The sequence below is a fragment of the Notothenia coriiceps genome, unplaced genomic scaffold (assembly GCF_000735185.1).
Source record: "Notothenia coriiceps isolate Sejong01 unplaced genomic scaffold, NC01 NC01_scaffold00004070, whole genome shotgun sequence".
Classification (NCBI taxonomy): domain Eukaryota; kingdom Metazoa; phylum Chordata; class Actinopteri; order Perciformes; family Nototheniidae; genus Notothenia; species Notothenia coriiceps.
In genome coordinates, this window is record NW_011336771.1 from 37,834 (window position 1) to 53,759 (window position 15,926).

General features: G+C 42.6%; 1 protein-coding gene across 1 annotated transcript in view; it reads right to left on the reverse strand.

The window, feature by feature from the left end:
- rapgef2b (Rap guanine nucleotide exchange factor 2b) overlaps positions 1–15,926 on the reverse strand; it is a 70,681-nt gene that overhangs the window by 32,439 nt on the left and 22,316 nt on the right. The window contains exons 4-5 of the mRNA XM_010767121.1: positions 5,096–5,227; positions 753–930 (exon numbers count right to left, since the gene is read on the reverse strand). Coding sequence (XP_010765423.1) covers positions 753–930; positions 5,096–5,227 — 310 coding nt within the window. The remainder of the gene's footprint in view (positions 1–752; positions 931–5,095; positions 5,228–15,926) is intronic.

Sequence of the window (15,926 nt, forward strand, 5' to 3'; positions counted from 1 at the left end):
GGGGGGGTGCTAGTGAAGTATGAAGCCCTCTGTATCGCGAATGTCAACGGGGGGGTGGTGCTAGTGGAGTGCACGCGTCTCAGACAAGCCTAGTTTGTTTACAAATGACTGGCGTTCTGGCTGACCTGTGCTTGGCATGGCAACAGCCTCGTGTGTGAAGCTGCGGATGCTCTGAAACTTTAATGTGCTGGGAGAGGTGAGGCGAGAGGATGTGCCGGAGTGACCTAGAAAAGCCTGGCGGCGAAGGGAGGGGTGAACCGCGGGGGGATCAGCGGGAGGGAGGGGGGGAGAACGGTTGGCACTCTGAGCATCATCCTCCCCCAGTCCACATCTGTAGCTAAGCCCTGACAGTGTGAGCTTGTTTTCCTATCGTTATCATTGGAGTTGAGTCATAGCTTTAAGGGATATGATACTGCAGGCTTGATGAGGCTTTCAGAATGATTTGAAAGCGCACATCGCAAATGAGAGCGAAACAGGCTTCAGAGGAATGGAGATTTATGGTGACCGATTAAAAGAAAAAAGGAGGAGGGTGTGGCTTTTACACTTCGCTGAATTCATCTCAAATTGGGACAAGGAGAACTGTCCCAGCTGGGAAGAACACTGCCGGTGCAGATATCTTTAAAACACACATTTTCAGGCATGCACAACAAATAGATTGGGTGTTTTTAAAGGAAACACTGCATGGCGAACTAACCATAGTGCTACTGGAAAGCCTCATAAACACTGTTGTTCATGTTTTTTCAGGTGCTCACCTATGTCATCGTCAGTTCTGTCCATGGGGTCTTTCTCCAGACAGTCCCGCACGATGTCCCTGCTCATGAGGGGGTCCGACGCTCGCTCGATGTCCTCCTCATCGTCGTCTTCCTCGGAGTCCACAGCGGTCTCCGGCAGGCCGCTGAGGTCCATGTCGCCTTGCTCGTTTTCTGTGGCCTATAGAAACAGCAAACACAAAAGAAAAGAGTCAGACATCTGAGATCGAAGTTCATCAAGGTGAGGGATTAGTTTTTTTCCATTCAACATCAGCCGTTGGGAAAACTACAGTCAATACACATATCAGCAAAGATCAGACGTCAATCTGTAGCCACGGCTTGGACTGAGTCACTGAAGCACGTACAAACAATGCTCAGACAGACAATGCTTCAGATTGTCATTTAGACAACTGAAAAGTGAATATAACAATGGGAGTAGCTGACTAAGCCATTGAGCCAACTCGTGTTCATTTCAGAGAAAACACATTAGTAAACAGCCAAAAACAACAACTCAGTTTTAGAGCGACAAAGAAACTGAGATCTCATATGCAAACACACTCACACGCACATTGCTGAAATCATTATACAGTACAAACATCTGCTGTAACACTTCCAACAAATAGCATACATCAAAAAAGCCCCTCTGTAAATCTGTGGTGCAGATTTGACCCAGTTATTGACATGTATTAGACGTGTTCAGCACTACAGTAAGAGAGAGAGACAGGCACACCACAAAGTGTGCTATGCATAGTAACAAGCTCATTATCTCCCAACGTTCCTCTCCTCTCGCTCCCCTCAGCAACCTCCACATCGAAGCCACATCCTGTTCTTTGAAAGCACAAGATGAAATGTGCGCGGAAGAAATGAAATGACTTGTGCAGGACTGACACTAACCGAGTCCCTCTGCAATCATCAAAGGAACGATTTCTTTAAATGACAGAAGGGCCGTATCGCCTGGTCCCCGCAACACGGCATTAACCAAAGCGGTTGAAGAAAGTAACATGACAACCTTCTTACCTGAATATAAGGCCCGACGTCAAGCTTCTTAACAGAAAGAGAAGAAAATGTTGCCTTTGCAAACTGTCCGCAAAATCCCAGAGCCAGACGCATCTTCACCTCGCAGTCCGTCAGCCTGCTTTTAATATTTCAGAGAGCGCAGAGTCCAGGTCCTTCACAGAAACCCCTACATGGTTTCCCCTCAAACGCCATGTGCAAAAGGCTCATCAATGATTCACGCCAGTGTCTGAGTGGACATTTGGGCGTCACCGGTGCACACGCCCTGATGGGTGGAGCCAATGGTCACGGAATAAGTAAGTATACAATACAAGCATCTTATCTCAGAATATAAGAAGTGGATGCAGTGAAATAGTTTTAAAATGGCTGGGATAAACACTGACTTCAAAGAGGTGAACATGGAGGGACCTCTTACATACATTTGAATAGTATTCCCTGAGCACCCTTTGTCCCAAAACTACAGAGAGTTACATATTCATGTCCCATTTTCCACAGACGGACGGAGGACAGGTTCACCACACTTGTTATCTGCAGCCAGTTTAATAGGAAACTGAAATGAGGTTTTGTATTTTCCTTCTAAACAGTATCATCTATAACACGCGGGCTGCATTTAAATACAGTTGTTGTATCTGTGCACTGGCTCGTTCTCGTGTCATATATGCATCAAAAATCCATGAATGTGCAGTAAGCATTACAAGACAGTGTGCAAGTCAGGTGTTGTTAATATTTCATCAGGGCTATTCTTGGATCAATGCTTACAAAGTTCTTCTGAAGGACCAACTTCATGATTTATTCAGATGCAAAACAGAACGCCATGTTGTCAGTGACGAGAGAGAATTGTGGAGATTAGAGCAGCTGTGGGGACTGGCGGTTAAACTATGTAATGCTACTCGTTAATAATCTGCATCACCTATATGCACACTAACTGGAAAATTCAAACATAACCGCGTCATTATTTGTGCCGTCAACTCCCTGTGGTCTCAAGTGAAAAGACAAGGGCTCAGAAAACACCTCCAGTGAAGACCACACACATTGCTGTTCTTCTACTAGGACACACACACATAGTTTGAAACCCTGCAGGGTGCTAAGCTAACTTAAGCTAATGTGTAAAGTTGCCTAAAGCAAACAGGGAGTCATGTGGGGACCCCAGGACAGTAAGAGTAACGCAAATCCTTTTCTACATTCTTAATTAACTTAACTCTTAACTTAACTCCTAATCAACTAACCCCTTGTCCTTATTCCTCCTAGCTTAGCACTTTCTACTTTTGTTGTTATTTTGCTTTACTTGCTTGTAAGCGCTTTGAGCACCAGGAAAAGTGCTTTTTAAATGTAACGTATTATTATTAATGTTTAGGCATTTTAATTTTCATTACAGAAGTAGTGCTCCAGTAACGGCAAGCAAGATCAATCAGAGAGGGCAGGAGGTGATTCAAAGGAGAGGGAAATGGAAACATTGTGTATCATAGCCCACAGACACAGTAATACAAAACAAAGTGCCATGATCGTAAGCACAAATAAACTGCTTTTTTAAATGACTATCTTTAAAAAGATTGTTTGATTTAATTACCAGCCAAAAAGAAATCTTTAAGATGAAAAGACCAAGTTATACTGCAAATCCTCAAATGTGGGATTATCACGCCAGCAAACGTTATGCGTCCTTTTGAAACACCTCTGAAATCACTCAAACCATTCAAAGACACTTGCATACCGATCCTTTAACAGGTACAACAGTTGAAGCCAAAGCACACAGTAAGCCACCAGTGAGCCGCGCTGAGGAGTTTGATCACATGTGACAAGAGAAGGAGCGATAATGACATTGAGATTGACACACAAGTTAAGGCAAGGTGTTCGAGCAAGGTGTCGGGGTATACATAGCACTGAGAGAGAGAGAGAGCAGGTGCTGCTACAGGTAGATTCAAGGCTGTTAGAGTGGGGGTCCAGCGAAGGAGGGTTGAGAGACTAGGAAGGAAACCAGAGAAAGTGAAATCAAGTGACACACTGAGCAGATGGCTGCGAGAGCGGGATCACAGAGCGAGGACAGAAGAGCCTGGCTGACACACACACACACACACACACACACACACACACACACACACACACACACACACACACACACACACACACACACACACACACACACACACACACACACACACCAAAGTGACTCTGACTGCCGCCCCTGAGCACAGTCACGCAAATAGGAGCACAGCAGGTGACGGCGTGACGAGCCAATCGAGTGCGCACTGTGTGTTAAGAGGATTAGTCGCAGGGTTTGGGGCACGTTCGCAGTCACGAGGTGTGTGTATGTTCACTCGGTCTTATTAACCACCTGAGGAAAGGGTAACGTTGCTCAAATATGTGTACATCTTCGTATTTATTCACTTAAACTCTATTTATTAAAAGCTCCTTAGAACACAAGATGGTGTGTCTCATCTCCCTGGGAGGGCTGTCTTTCTGCTTTGAGATGCTGAGGGCAGAGCTGGAGGCCGGATGGAGGCGGGACCACCCGTTGAGAAGTGACAACGTCCCATTAGTGTCTCAGAGAGTCTGCCAAGCGTTTACTTTCTTTCCGAATGAAACTAACCTGTGTTCCCAGAGGTATATTTGTCATTTCAGCAAGGAGAGTCTCACCATCTTGGAATAATAAGAGCTGGGCTTTTAGTTCAACCTTCTTACTTAATTTATCCACAAAGATAAGGTTAGAAACATCAAGTGTTTTTATTTGATGTCCTTGGTAACGTGGCTTAGTTTAATCTAGGAAGGACGCTAATAAAAAACATCCCATTGTCAAAGATGTGGCCCCAAATCAATCCATTATTTTTGTTTGTTTCAATAATTTCAGGAATATGATTTATTTTTCTTTGTTGCTGAGAGTTGAACGAGTACATTGAAACCACTTATATCTGTGTAAATATATATAATACATATTTTATTATAGAAATCTAAAGCTAGCAGCTCGTTAGCTTAGCTTAGCATTAGCACAAAGACTGGAAAAGGCTCAGTGCAATGCTAACAAAATGTCCTATTAGCAGCACTAAAGCTAATTTATAAGCATGCTATATTTAGTCGGTTTAATTTGTAATGTTAAATGTTGATGTATCTCAGATAACCTAAGCTAAGCCAAACCGTTGTTGACAGAGGATTCATTTTTACTCTACAGACATGAGTCAAATCAAACGTACTTCCAGCTAGATAAGTATGGAAATAAAATCAGCCAGAGAACGACGACCTTAGCCAGTTTATTCTCACACAAACTAACACACCTACTGCACTATTTATCCATGGGGGGGGTCCAACCTGGGGATCCAGCCCCAATGGGGGGGCGTCCTTACCTGATAAATGTCTGACAGGCTGCTGCTTCCAGAGTCGCTGGTGATACTACATCCTGAGTGGCTGGAGGACACGCGGGTCACCTGTGGGTGCAAGCCGTCGGCCAGGTGAAGTCTGCTGAAGTCTGCGGGGAGCTGCACGTACACACACACACACACATACACACACACACACACACACACACACACGCACACACAACATACACACAGATGGTCAGTATCAGCCAGCTCTGCAGCCACCGCTGGGCACTCACGCTGGACGCTAGCCAAGTAGAGACACACTCAGCGACCTTCATTTTGTCTGAAGATACATAGGTACTACAAGGAAGTTATTATATTTCCCTTCGTTTATTACTCATTTGAAAGTGGACACAGAGTCTTTTTGATGAACTAAACAGTGTTTTTTTAAAAGATTATATTGTATTTGTTTGCCTTGTACACAGACTCCTACTAATATTGTCCCTTTAATTCTAATTAGAAAATACACTCATATTAGAGAAGATTGTCTTTACTCCACAGCTGTGATAATGCAATGTTAACGGAACAAAAGAATAATAATTAGTCCCACTGCAAGAGCTCAACTCTGCATATCATTTATTATCAAAGCAACGAAAAGAAGATGTTAATTAAATCATCCGACTTACTAACAATCAGAAGCTTTTATCAAGTTTAACACAAAATAGGAGCGAAAACAAAATGTAAAGGCGTGAGAGATCATCTAACATGTCTCCTTAACCCGTAGATGCATAAGTGGGTCTTTTTTGACCGGGTGAGGTGGAGTATCTTTGTAATTACATTTTTTTATCATTTCATATTCCAGCTATTCCTCAAAAAACATGTTTTGGATTTCATGCCATTCCAATTTTTAAAATTTAAATTTTATGAAATTGTAGTTTTTGTATTACTACCCCAAGCTTCCATAACTGGGTCAAAAATGACCCGCATGCATTTTCTATGGAATTTTGTTTTTTCAAAATGTAAAAGAAAACGTCTAAAATTATAAATATTGAAAAATTAAATATAAAATATTTCTAGTGTGAACCAAAATATAATACTAAATATTATACAAGTGATTTTTCTTAACCAAAATGACAAAAATGGCATAAAAACACATATTATTCTAATACGGGTCCTTTTTGAACCACTTATGGAAGAGTGTAGGGTCCAGTCACTCGGGCATCTAAGGGTTAACTTAAGTCTTATTGTCGAAGTGAGATAATAACAATTCAAATGAAATATTGCAGCTCCTAATACTTGTGTAATCACTGGAACTTCTTAATATGAAGATATAAACCAAAAGGAAGCGCTGCCTACATCAAGGATGAAATCCCCTCATTAAAGAAACTCTCATAACCTAAATAAGCACGAGGCAGTAATGGGGGAAGCCCCTCTGAGTTATTCATAGTGTATACAGTAACAGAAAGCTGTGCTGTAATTAGCCACAGTGTACATGAGCCAACCCACTTTCTCTATGGAGATGACCCTAAAATGTCAAATAGATCAGAAAGAAACCCCCTGCTGGTGGTTTACGATGATTAGAAGAATGTAAACAACCATGCTTGTGGGTTATTTGAAGTACTGTATTTATATGTAGAGTAATAAAGGCCAACTATATTTTTTTTATAAGAGTATTTTCCACTTTTTCTGTTTTATATAATTAAATGTTGGCGTTATGACTGTTTAAAACAAGTTCTATGAGGACATTTTTAACTATTTCCTGACACATTATCGACAAAGTGGCTATCACTTAACTGAGAACAAAATCCCCAAAATATAACAGTTATATTTAGTTAGTCAAATCAACATTTTAAAGAGGTCATAGGTACTTTTCCCACCTTCATTTAAATGATTAAATTAACCCTCCTGTTGTCTTCGGGTCAAATCTGACCGATTTACTACTTTGACAAATTTCCCGCTCTTATCTGCCCATCCCCCCCACGGATCACACCTGGCACATGCAATACATGTTCAGTGTCTCCGCGAACACCAAAGTAGGGGGGGGGAACGAAGACAATAGAAGGGTTAAATCATACCTATAATGATGTTATTATTATGACTTAATCTCAGTAATAAACTGTCTAAAGTCTCATATTCATTATAATAAATGTGGTATCTGTAAATATTATGGTTAACATGTCATTTAAATGAATTAAATATGTGGTTTTATGTGCAGAACATAGTGTTGTCAAATGAAGCCCATGACATCTGACTGGAAAGTCAGAGGGTGAATTATGAATTTAATCAAACTGTGTCAACCGGCTCATAGAGCCTATATATGTGAATATTTCATGGCTAAATGTTTTATTTACAAATATATATTTGATACTCAGCAGGGATACGGCCCAGAGCCACTTTACACTCGACTTCTGGCTGCGGCGGATCATCAATATTAAATTCTTTACACCCTAAAAGTCAAATGTGGCTGATTTAACTGGGTTGCTCCATTCATCATATGATATCAGAGAGTGAGCTCAACAGTATATTTCCAGGCTGTTTGATTTCAGATGTGGATCGGATGAAAGGATTTTGACTTATAGATTTGAAATGTTTCTTCTAGATAGCAAAAACTTAACCCAGCTCTGATAGTAGATAAAAGCCAGACTACAAATGTCATTCGAAAATACTGAACTCTTCTCCGATAAATCCTGATTTGACACTGGAAAGATTGTGCAGTCAGGCTTTTAAAATGTCCTACCGGAGCCGCACAAGGTAATATTTTCTCTGAAGAGAAGTCATCTGGGTGTCAGTGTCATCTGCCTCCAAATGCACTTACGCTGTAAATAACAACACTGCCTCAGATATTCCGTTTTTTGGGGAAAACAGACTCAACACCGGCGACACTATGAAGTCTCACTTGGATGACAAATGGAACAGACCGGAGAGAAAACACACCTCGGGAAGTTCATTTGCAAGTCAATGGGTTTGAGGCATGATCTGCTCTTGAGCGAGAGAACGTCACAGCTTCTGAAGCGCTCGTCGGTTGAATTAAAAGAGTTTTGTAAAAAAGGGGGGGGAAAGTGTTTTTGCTGGGAGAGATATCAAAGAGAAAGTAGAAACAGAAATCTCAATATTCATGATCTTCCTTTTGAGAGAGAAAAGTGAAGAGGTGTAGTGGCACTGAATTGATTTGGAAGACGGTGTGTGACGAGATATATGGAGAGCTTTCTGAAGAACACTCACAAAGTGTCACTGACAGAGAGTGAGAGGCAGCTCCTGCAGCCCTGAGGTGTGATGTGACTTCACTGTGTCAAAGATTGCGATCACTTTTAATTATCTGCCTGGCTGCACTAACCAAAATGGTCGACCGGAGGGCCAGCCAGTCACTCCCCGCCCCCCCCTCCTCGTCGTCTGAACGCCTCCAGCTGACTTCCCTGTTATTATTACCGGCCGGGCATTATTGTGTGAGGGTGACCAATCTCTTTGTCTGTGTGTAACTGCGGTGATAAAGCCTCATCACATTTCCTTCTGATGACTTCCGGGAGCAAAAGAGATTATGGTGCGGTTTATCACGGTCTGTTTGAGCTACGACTCAACATTTATATGTATTACCATGTATTATGATCAGGAAGCCCGCTGTGGCTTCGAGGCTTCGACTTTATTGGGAGAGGGACTACTAAAGCATTATTGGGTTTGTTGACAATAACACAAGTATTGAATAGCTGCTTTATCCCTTGTGGATAAAGAAGAATAAACACTACCCTACTGCACAATGAAAAAACAAACCTCAACGTCAATAAAATAGCTAATTTATTAACATATTTTAAACAATTTAGGTGCACTTTCAATGATTATAAGTGCACTGTGGTTTAAATGAATTAAACATTCTCATTATTGAGAGACGTGGTCATGTTGATTGTGAAGCCATATCGACTGGTCTAAATGTCAATAATAATATTCCCACTGGTTTCCACAAGCAGCCAGAAAGGTCCCACCTCCTCCAAACAAATGAACGACAAACCCCACCCCCTTTAAGAGGGAGAGATAACGGGAGGGCAGGGAAGCAGGATAAAGGGAGAGGATAATAAACACCTAATCCTTTCTCTCCACTCATTTAGGTCATCTGTCTGTCGGCCAATAAGCCAGGGTGCATTCAGTCTATAAGCATGTGGGAACAATGACCTCCACTGCCAATGGCATGCAAGAGACATGGGCAAAGGAGGATGCCAGTACAATAATAATGACACACAGTCATGGCTATTTTCCAATCTGCAGCACAAGGACACGCGTGTTCAGTGCGTCATTAACCCCGATCCAACTGGAGAGCACGCTTTTGTTTAAATCTATGAGTGATACGCTCACAATCAACCATAGCATTAACATGTGATCATGCTCCTACCTTGTCAGCCTTTCTGCACAGCTATGCTCCGAAATCAGTGCTCTCTGGCGAACGAACGAAGCGAGCTCTGCAGAACCGCGAGCCGAAGTACGTACAATCAGCTGTCACCGGAGGATTAGGAAGCGCTCTAATGCTCGAGCCACAACACTCCCCTCTGCCTACATGTGAGCAGATGTGGCGCTCCTTTAAATGACGCTGTAGACCTAATGACCTAGATTGCTGGGTGGAAGCCCTTGGTGGCTCTCAATCTCTTTACTGGCTTCATATGCTGGGGGGGGAATGTGCTGCTGCTGCTGCACTACATGTCCAATATTGGGGTTGGACAAGCTCAGACAAGCAACCATGGATGGTGTGAAAAAAACATTAAGAGGTTTGAAAAACACCTTTGCACTGAAGGGAGTAACAATTCAATTGTTGGTTTACAAGGTTTGAATTATTGAGCAAAACATAATACCACAATGATTTCCAGAATCAAGCGCCTGACACTCTGCTGCTACTTGTGGGCTCAACTCTATCAACTTGTTAAGAAATGGAGATCTGCCAATGTTGGAAGGCTGAAAGATAGCAGAAACATCCCAGAATCTCCCATGTCCACGGTGGCAGCTTCTCTCTTTCCTGAGCCCGGCGGATCAAGAGATTAAAACCCCTTTTGGCGGGGGTGTCCGATGAAATGGGCCTGATATGCTCTCTGGGCTTTCCCCTCCAGTGGCAGCTCCACCAGTCAGGGCCACAGAAACCAGACACGAGAGGATGATTACCTACGATGGGGTATGCAGTCCACAAAATACTATCTTGCTATGTTATAATAATTGTTGTACCAGATGTACTTTAAGTAAGCTTTTCCTGCCTAACGAAGGTTGGTGAATGTGCAACAAATCTCCAGAAAGTATGTTTGTTTACTTTGTGTGTATATCAAACTATGTTTTTAGCGTGGTTCTAAAGAATTGTGTTAAATGATTGGCAGAGAGAAGGGTCTTAGTTAGATGCACGTTGTCACCATTTCTATTTGATTTGTTATCCAAGCCCAGCACAGCTAAAACATTAGCACTGATGTCTTTTTCCGTACACTATTTCAATGAAATGTTCAAAGATAGGCATCATAGGCCAAGCAATCAACACAAGATAAAGCAATATATGTTCATAAAAACCTAATACATCAAGTGTACTATGAAGAAGAACATCAATGTGTGCCTTGTTGCAGTAAAGATAAAATGCAGAATGGAAATGGAAGGTCTCTAGGGGAAAGATAAGCAAATGGGGAATTACACTATGTGGCAGCCACTGGTCATGAGCCCACTATGGTGATGCTATTACTGTAATACGATCCGCTGGCTGATATTGACTCTACCCATGGTGGGTTTCCTGCTGGGCTGAATAAACATTTGTTTAAGCCTCTATTAGTATGCTAAAAACATAAAAAAAACAATGAAGAGCCAGGCAGAACGGATACAGATCGAAAGGGAGATCTTTCCCTTTAAAATAATAGACAGCGTTACTAAGTTATACCTTGAATACAGCAGCTAACGTACACATGCTGAAAGACCATTATACAATGAGGCCATCTTGACATTGCACTAATGTTATCAAGGTTTGATCAAATGTACATTTTTTTTAACTTGCTGGCTTATGTACTTTCTTCGTCTAAATCTGAGGTGCCTGTTTGTCGGGCTTTCAGGATATTGAAGCTGTGGAAATGATTTGAATGTGTATATAACAAGTGTTGAATTAGCATACAAGCTACTTCATGAAACGTGCTGTTTTGCTATTCCTCGTCAAAGGTTTTTACCATATGATACATATCTTAGGATATTCTTTAGCACGTAGTGGCTACTCATTGGCTGATTGCTTTTGCTAGTTCTCTAGAAAACCAGTCAAATCAATGCTTAATGACCAACTTAAAGAGGGTATTACCAAATGAAACAGCACATACTGAAGACTAGATTAATACAATCATACTGTATGTGGGGTCCTTCCAACAACCTCAAGAGTTGTAAGGGGAAATATTGCTATCCACACCTGATCATTGGCTTTGGGTACATAATATTGCAAATACAAATCACCATATAAAGTATACGCATAACATCTTTAAACACAATGTTAATATCAGATGGTTAAATATGCATATTCTACGGTGTTGTAATAAAAGAAACCTCTAAGAAAGAGATTCTTGGAAGACCAGGTACCCATGAAGGCCTCTCTGAGAAAAGCTGCACACACAAAGAGGGTAAGACATGTTGTAAAACATGGCACATCTATGACTATCCTAGAAATATTAAGATGATTCTTCATGCAGCATCTTTCCTGTGCAACCGTCTATCAGGATGCTTTACAGCCCTGCCTCTGTGTGTGCTCGTGCGTGTGTGTGTGGTCTCGACGTGTGAGTGATGCCAGTAGCGCTGACAGCAGATCAATCCGTTCACCATTCAAGTTCAGATCAGCTCAGCCCTCCGTCTGCAGGACCTGCCTCCAGCACCACGGCCAGCGCCACCATCTGCAGCCTCAATAAACCAGACTACTTCAGCTGGTGAGGCTAAAAACACTAAATATGCCTCAAAAATATCAACTGTCTGTCGACTTTCTGTTTTAAAGCCACATATTTTTGCAACATGAAAGTGCTTTCAGGTAAAAAGAGCTCCTAGGGGGTTAATAGGTGGGGTAACTGAATTTAGGGGAAGCTTCATCGTTGCACACATGACATCACCTCCTATTAAAGCCCCCTGATATATTACTTATACAGATTTCTCTCCAACGCATATATATTCGACACCTGGTGTGATTAATTTAACAGGCTCATCTTAGGACCTACAATCAAATATTGTCATCTGAGTGCGTCGTAAAACATAACGAGGGCGCAGACGTTGGTCGTTAAACACACAAACATGTGTACCGCTGGATGTGTGTGTGCCAAGGGAGAAAGCATTATCCATGATGAATATGCTCGCGTGAATAAGAGGATAAGTGTGATTATTAGCCACATATTAACCTTCTTGTCGTATTTGTTTTCATTTCTAAAAAAAACGAGTTTTTACGAGAATGAACTACGCCTATTTGATCGATAGTGTGTGTGCATGTGTCTGCGTGCGTGAATGACAGCAAGCACATGGCGGCCGTTTCTAGTTCAACACACTGACACACATATTTGACTGTATTAACCAGCCTCTGTCCTTGGCCTGCACGGCGTTCATTCATCTTGTGGAGGCTCGATAGAAATCCGATGCCCGTCCATTATAGTGCCGGTAATCATATCTAGAGGGTCATAAATGAAGGGGGGGGTAAGATAAAATAAAAAAGATGGAGCGAAGCCGTCGATAGGCTACTTACCGGGGTTTTATCTTGCTGGCTCGGGACTCCATTGCTGTCTGATGCCGCTAATGGTTTCATACTGAAAAAATGTGGCTAAAATCTAGCATCCCCGGAGAGGCTCTATGCTTCAGAGCGGAGCCCCATCTCCCTCCAAGCCGCCTGCCCTCTCCCCTCCCTCGGCTTGACAGTTTTGGGAGTATCCGCTGTTCCCTGGCCTGATTACACTCTCCAAAGCAACACCAGACACACAGCCTTCCCGCTGCTTCCCACAGAAATATCTCAGAGCAGAAAAAAATATCCTTTTTTTTTTACCCAAGCAACGGCAGGTTTTTCTCTCCGCGCTCTTGACAATCACATCTCCAGCCGGAGAGCAGCGCCGATATTAAAGCCAAAAGAAAAGAAAAAGATGAGAAAAATGGCTGACAACACTTTCACTCACGTTTGCTCTCTCCGCCTTTCTCCCCTCCCTCTCCCGAAAGTAAGAACACGGGGAAAAACGCGCGCACACAAACGCCTTTATGCACCATTAGATGATGTGAAGACCGAGACGCCTCCACCGGGTAACGTTAGAGCCAGCGGTTTGTTTGTAAGGGGGGGGGGGGCGTGTGTGTGTTTGTGTCGGGGGGGGCGGAGTAAGGACCTCCTCCCTGCCAGACAGTGATGCTGTAAGAGCAGAAACACTGTGGCTGTGCCCCGAGTGCAGTCAGAGAGATGAAAGGAAGGGTGGATGAGGAAAAAAATGTAAGAGAGGATGAGATAAAGACATAAAGCGCAGGAGAGAGGTGGGAGGAAGAGATTCAGATAGGTAGATGGAGATGGATGGATGATGGGAGGATGAAGGAGCACATCAGTGTGGGTATAATGCCATTATCACGCTCACTTCGGCACAAGACCGAGGCTGCAGCCGGTTGGCATAGTAACGCAGTGAAGGAAAGCTATTTCCTGGGCGGGGAGACAGAGACAGAAGCACTTCCTCTTGAGAGAGTGAGTAAGAGACAGATGCAGGAAGAAGGGAGTATAGCATCATGTCATAAGAGGAGTAACATATGTAAACACTAGAGGAGAGGCAGTTACGGAGAGAGACAGAGAGAAGAGGAAAAAATAGAGAGAGAGTACAGTATAATGTGTTGAGAGAAATAGTTGAATATGTACACAGAAGACGAAATGAGTAAAAGAGGGATAATCTGTAACTATTATGATACTCATTCAATCCTTTCAGTCATTTCCAATGCAACATATTCTCTGATTCCAGCCTTTCTAAAACAGAGGATTTGCTACTTTCCTTTTAATATTCCATTGCAAAGGTGATATTTTTGGGTTATTTGAAAAAAAAAAGAAAAAGATATTTGAACATGTCACTCTCGTCTCTGGGAAGTTATGATGAACGAAAAACCGATAAACCAGACCACTGAGGTGCACATTGTTCAATAAGGAAAATAGTCGTTGTAGTTGCAGCCCAAACTGGCAGCAATGATGTCACTGTCACTCAGCTGGTGTAGCCATGGCAACTGTGAGAACAAGCCTCCCCCCGCACCACCCCAGCCCCCTACACACCCTCCAGGGCTTTCAGTTGCTGTGGCGACAGAAGCAGCGAGACATGGCAAAATGGAGGGTAGGCGAGTGTGCGTGTGTGTGTGTGTAGTGTGTGTATGTGTGTGTGTGTGTGTGTGTGTGTGTGTGTGTGTGTGTGTGTAGTGTGTACAAGAGCAGGGACAGTAGAAGTGGCAATAGACTGCCACTTCACCTTCACTCAGCTGTAGTGCAAAGAGCAGCAGCGTCACCAACCAATAAACAACATGCATCTCTGCTTTGTGAGAGCAAGAAGGACAAATATAGTGTGTGTGTGTATGTGTGTGTGTGTGTGCGTGCGCGCGTGCGTGTGTGTGTGTGTGTGCGTGTGTGTGTGTGTGTGTGTGTGTGTGTGTGTGCTCAGGTGGCAGGCCATGCCTCTTGAGACTATGAAGTCCCCTGATACAGAGACATGAGGACGTCACAGGGAACAAAGGGGGGTTTAAAGGCTAACGGAGGCAATAGAGCGGCTGCAGTTCATATTCACATCGCTCAATAATCAGCAGTTCACTTCACAACCAAGACACACCAATGAACTGATAAATACCAACTAGAGCTGTCATCATTGACACATCATAGCAAATTGTCACACCCTAAAACATTTGCTGTCATTTTGTTGTCATGCCATTTTTCTAAAATGTTGGCAATCATTTTCTGCTGTCTTTTGAAATTGCTGTTATTTTCTTGTCATTTTTATGTTTTGAAAAATCAGGTCAATTCCTTCTAGAGCGAGAGTATAAATAAATACTTTGCAGTTTAAGAAATATAAACAATTGTTTTATTATTAAAGCATCTATTCCTACTACTACGATGACAATTTGTCACTTTTAAAAAATCCCAAAAATGACTGAAATTAGCTTTTTTTTAAATCTATTTCATATTTTATATACTTTTTTGATTGTGTATCCATCAAATGTAGCTTAAAAGACAAAGAGTAGTGATAATAATGGGTAGCTCATGATGCAGAATCTCACCAAAATCTGGCTGTAATTTTGCAAACTAAATGTGATTATTGCACAAAAAACAATAATCCAATCAAACCAAGAAATAATTCGACACATAGATGTTTCGATTTATGCAGACGACTAAGGCTGGACCATTTTGTTGTTCTGAATATAAAGAGCTTGGCTGCTCTCCCTCAGACAAAGCCTAGAAAGCAGCGCACTGCTTACTGGTTTGTTGGAGCCTCTCCAGTGAAAGTACTGGGGGAGCTGAGTGGGAGGAGACGAGGGGGGGGGGCTGGAGACCCGGTATGACATCACCTCTCCCGCCGCCAGCCATGATGTAATGTATCACAATAACAAAAAAGCTCAGGTGCTTCTCTGTGCAGCCCGTTCATTAACATCTCAAACAAACGCTTTGGGGGGGGGGCATCATCATTACATCAGCGGCAATGGGGTCGCGTCTGGGGAATATCAGACCTTCCTGCCCAACCCCCCCACTCTTAAAGCTTTGAACTAACAAGACAATAATCTCTTTTTTTCCTGACTAATCACAAGCTAAAGGGAGCGAGGCAGGGGAGCATCGATCGTACAGGAGTGCGACAGTGACGTGAAAAACACCACTTGAGAATAAAAATAATGCACTGGTGCTCAATAGCTGTGTGCTAAATGCATGAGTTGGAGA